Source organism: Sprattus sprattus (genome assembly GCF_963457725.1).
Source record: "Sprattus sprattus genome assembly, chromosome: 10".
Lineage (NCBI taxonomy): Eukaryota > Metazoa > Chordata > Actinopteri > Clupeiformes > Clupeidae > Sprattus > Sprattus sprattus.
The window spans coordinates 2,777,605-2,782,604 of record NC_137908.1 but is presented as its reverse complement, the minus strand read 5'-3'; the positions used below and the strand labels follow the sequence as shown (position 1 = coordinate 2,782,604).

Sequence of the window (5,000 nt, the reverse complement as noted above, 5' to 3'; positions counted from 1 at the left end):
CAGGTCGATGCAAACGTACATGAGGAAATGACTAGTATGAAACCACTAGTGTCAATCAACAAAAACACGGAGAGTAATGCTAGCAGGAAAATACAATTATGCACTTACATCATCAGTAACGCATACGGCAACACAATGTTAACTTTATGTACTTAGCATTAGAGATTATAAGCACACGGTATTAGACCATGAGGGCACGTATGGGCTGGCACAAAAAGGTTTCAAGTTCCCAAGTGTATTGTCAAATATGGCAAATTGACTTACTCATAGCCAGTTGTTCCCTCAGGAAGTCGCTCTCAAATAGTCATGTCTTTCAGCATCTCCTGCTGCCAGTCCAATTTCTGCCTGGCCATCTCCAGCTCATGGCGCAGTCTAGTTGACGTCAATTGGGCATTAGGAGCGAGTGTGGTCCTAGCTAAATGTTTGGGGGAAAGAATACAACTTTTCAATAAAAATGTTCACACCGCTAATTTCCAATAATCAGGTTAATCATATGCAAATTCAGCGAGAAGGGAAATAGTTTTGTTAGTCTAAGGTTACTAGCTACGAAGTGTAACAGGTGGAACCAACCATAGGAAAGAGTTATATTAAATGAAATGTATTATTTAATTAAAGCTTCAAACAATTATTTCACACTGAAACACTTTCCACCCTGTTCATGACAATATTCTTAACACAGATACCTGTCCTACTCACCGGTGAGTTCTTCTAACTGAAACAAAAGGCACAATAACCAGAACACAAAATATCATTGCCCCGTGTACCAACATGCACTAAATCCACTGTGTGTTAATAACACTAGCAACATACATTCATAAATGCAATAAACTTATATACATAAATGCAACAAAAGAACGTTTTGTCCATTAAACACATTACACAATCAAAATTCAATGTTTTTCACATTCACTATGCTGTTCGTTGCACTGTTCTGTTCAACGTTTAGTTCAAAATGGTTGAGCCACGGTCATCAAAGTGTATGGAAATGTTCCCAAGATGCATATTACCGTCCCGGACACTTTGCAGCTCAACAACATCAATCAGTAGCGTGGGAGAGGGAGGGAGGGAGAGAGAGGGAGAGAGATAGCAAGTGTGCTCCACGCACATCAGGGGCTGTAGTGGTGGAAACGGCTAGCCGTCCTCGTTCGTTGGCGTGGTGTAGTCTCCGATGTTGGCGACGAGCTAGTTTCTAAATATTAATACACTTTGCTAGCTAGCGAGGACATTCCACCTCACACTACAACGTGCTATACTTCTTAGCAGTAACACCGGGCGATCTTCAGAGCTGGTGATGTGAATTCTTGCTTCCTCCACACGGCCACTCTACCGTAGTTCATCCGTAACACGGACACTAACAGACCTAACAAACTTGGAGTTAAACTTGCAATTAACTGACTTATCCTACCGTCACTCTTTCTCAATCACATGTGAGCTATCCTGGCGCCGCCATCTTCTCTCTTAACATTCTCCGTCTGCCCCTTGTCCCGCCCTCTCCGCTCACTCCATTGGCCAGTGCACCAACTTTCCAGTCACTGATTGGCTGGACCTATGGTCAAGTTCTGTGGTGCTATTGGGTGTGGAACAGAGATTGATATCCCAAAGTTATCGCAGGGGCCAATGGAGAGAGCGGAGAGGGCGGGACAAGGGGCAAACGGAGAATGTAAGAGATGGCGGCGCCCGGATAGCTCACATGTGATTGAGAAAGAGTGACGGTAGGATAAGTCAGTTAATTGCAAGTTTAGCTCGAAGTTTGTTAGGTCTGTTAGTGTCCGTGTTACGGATGTTACAGATGAACTACGGTAGAGTGGTCGTGTGGAGGAAGCAAGAATTTACATCACCAGCTCTGAAGATCGCCCGGTGTTACTGCTAAGAAGTATAGCACGTTGTAGTGTGAGGCGGAATGTCCTCGCTAGCTAGCAAAGTGTATTAATATTTAGAAACTAGCTCGTCGCCAACATCGGAGACTACACCACGCCAACGAACGAGGACAGCTAGCCGTTTCCACCACTACAGCCCCTGATGTGCGTGGAGCACGCTTGCTCTCTCTCTCTCTCTCTCTCCCTCCCTCTCCCACGCTACTGATTGATGTTGTGGTAAGTAATACCCTCCCCGTTGTGACTCCACATCGTCAATGAGCTGCAAAGTGTCCGGGACGGTAATATGCATCTTGGGAACATTTCCATACACTTTGATGACCGTGGCTCAACCATTTTGAACTAAACGTTGAACAGAACAGTGCAACGAACAGCATAGTGAATGTGAAAAACATTGAATTTTGATTGTGTAATGTGTTTAATGGACAAAACGTTCTTTTGTTGCATTTATGTATATAAGTTTATTGCATTTATGAATGAATGTTGCTAGTGTTATTAACACACAGTGGATTTAGTGCATGTTGGTACACGGGGCAATGATATTTTGTGTTCTGGTTATTGTGCCTTGTTTCAGTTAGAAGAACTCACCGGTGAGTAGGACAGGTATCTGTGTTAAGAATATTGTCATGAACAGGGTGGAAAGTGTTTCAGTGTGAAATAATTGTTTGAAGCTTTAATTAAATAATACATTTCATTTAATATAACTCTTTCCTATGGTTGGTTCCACCTGTTACACTTCGTAGCTAGTAACCTTAGACTAACAAAACTATTTCCCTTCTCGCTGAATTTGCATATGATTAACCTGATTATTGGAAATTAGCGGTGTGAACATTTTTATTGAAAAGTTGTATTCTTTCCCCCAAACATTTAGCTAGGACCACACTCGCTCCTAATGCCCAATTGACGTCAACTAGACTGCGCCATGAGCTGGAGATGGCCAGGCAGAAATTGGACTGGCAGCAGGAGATGCTGAAAGACATGACTATTTGAGAGCGACTTCCTGAGGGAACAACTGGCTATGAGTAAGTCAATTTGCCATATTTGACAATACACTTGGGAAATTGAAACCTTTTTGTGCCAGCCCATACGTGCCCTCATGGTCTAATACCGTGTGCTTATAATCTCTAATGCTAAGTACATAAAGTTAACATTGTGTTGCCGTATGCGTTACTGATGATGTAAGTGCATAATTGTATTTTCCTGCTAGCATTACTCTCCGTGTTTTTGTTGATTGACACTAGTGGTTTCATACTAGTCATTTCCACACGTACGTTTGCATCGACCTGTTCTTGTTTGAACTCAGAAAACTATCTTCCAAAGACCATCACACTTACTAGTGTGCCACCCACATGCCTATATTTTCCACTAATCATCCTCTGTCATTGTCTGTTTGTAGCAGCAAGAAAAAAGGACAAGGGCAGTCCACCAGAGGCGAAGAAAAGTCAGTCGCAGAAAACCGACTCAAGCGCTTCATCCAAGTCAGGGCCTGATTCCTCCGACGCGTCATCCGACTCTTCTTCCGACTCTTCCTCCACGGAGGAGCTCTCTAGTTTTACACAGAGGTGTAAGGATGCCATAGAGGGGGATGAAAGCATTGTAACCAAATTAAAATCATATAAAGAGTCTGGCAAACTTTTGGCAATAAATAAAAAAAAAACTAGCTGATCCCCTTATTTAAAGTTCCATTGTTGCTGTTGTGTTTAGCATATTAGAATGCATGTTTAAATGTGAATTTATTGTTAGTGTAGTTTTTTAAATAAATGTTTTTCAATTTCCATTCCCTCGATGCTGTGTTGTGTGTTTTTGCCATTGATATGTTTAACAACCTAACGTTTGAGGTAATTTTTGGAGTTGTTGCTGCAGAAGTGTTGACTAATGGTATGTCCCTCAGTAACAGGCCATTTGTAAATGCTTATAAAGTATAGACAGTCTCAACTTTATATCAACCCATGCATAACACTTTACTAATGATAAGTAAATGGTTTCTATAGTGTATGTTCCTCAGTAACGGGCCTTTTGTAAATGCTTATAAAGTATAGACAGTGGCAACTTTATATTAACCCATGCAAAACACTTTACTAATGGTTAGTAAATGGTTTCTATAGTATGTTCCTCAGTTACTGGCCATTTGTAAATGCGTTTAAAGTATAGACAGTGCCCACTTCATATCAACCCATGCGAAACACGTTACTAATGGTAAGTAAATGGTTTCTAAAAACCTATATTAAGCATAAACTAAGGTGTTACATGTGCTCACATATATTATTTCACGTATGAATTGGACGATAGCTTATGCATGACAAAGATTATTCATGATGACTCATAAATGGTGAGCAGACCATCAGCACATACCTTATAAAGGATATTATGAAGCATTACTAACTCATTGAAACTTGCTTGCTTAATCATTTGTAAATTATTTACAAAATGTGAGCAGACCATTATTATATACCTTATTGATGATCTTATAAATAATTAGAAAATGGTTTGAAAAATGTTCATACACACATGACTACTCGTTTACAAATAGCTTACTAATGTCCTTATAAATGATCTTTTAGATCGTTAGAAAATCATTTGAAACATGTTCATAAACACATCTGTACTAATTTCAAAACAGCTTACTCATGTCCTTATATATGATATTATAGATCATTAGAAAAGCATTTGAAAAATATTTGTAAATACATTAATACTCATTTATAAACTGCTAACTAATGTCCTTATAAAAAACTCTTATAGATCATTAGAAAACAGGTTCATAAATACATTACTACTCATTTACAAATACATTACTAAGGTTTGTAAATGTTGGGGTAACGATTTGTAAATGATAAACAAACTATGAACAAATGCTTCATAAATGGTTTATTACGGAGGGTTATTATAAAGTGTTACCAACCATTCTAATGTAGAAGCGTTCTTTTCCTCCCTCCCTTGTAGAACGGTAATATTGAGAACCCGTACTGCAACGGTATAGAGGGCATCCTGGAGGCCTACCACCAGAGCCTGAAGACCGTCCAACTCTACGGCCCCACCAACTTCGCTCCCATTATCAACCACGTGGCACGGTAAGGCTTCAAACACTATGTGTGTGTGTGTTTGTGTGTGGGGTGTGCGTGTGTG

At 40.1% G+C, this 5,000-nt stretch overlaps 1 protein-coding gene across 3 annotated transcripts in view; it reads left to right on the top strand.

Moving 5' to 3' along the window:
• cpne5b (copine Vb) overlaps nt 1-5,000 on the top strand; it is a gene marked incomplete at both ends in the record, with an annotated part of 180,384 nt that overhangs the window by 155,849 nt on the left and 19,535 nt on the right. For all 3 annotated transcript variants that reach the window (XM_080846470.1, XM_080846468.1, XM_080846469.1), the window contains one exon: nt 4,818-4,945. In XM_080846470.1, coding sequence (XP_080702596.1) covers nt 4,818-4,945 — 128 coding nt within the window. The remainder of the gene's footprint in view (nt 1-4,817; nt 4,946-5,000) is intronic.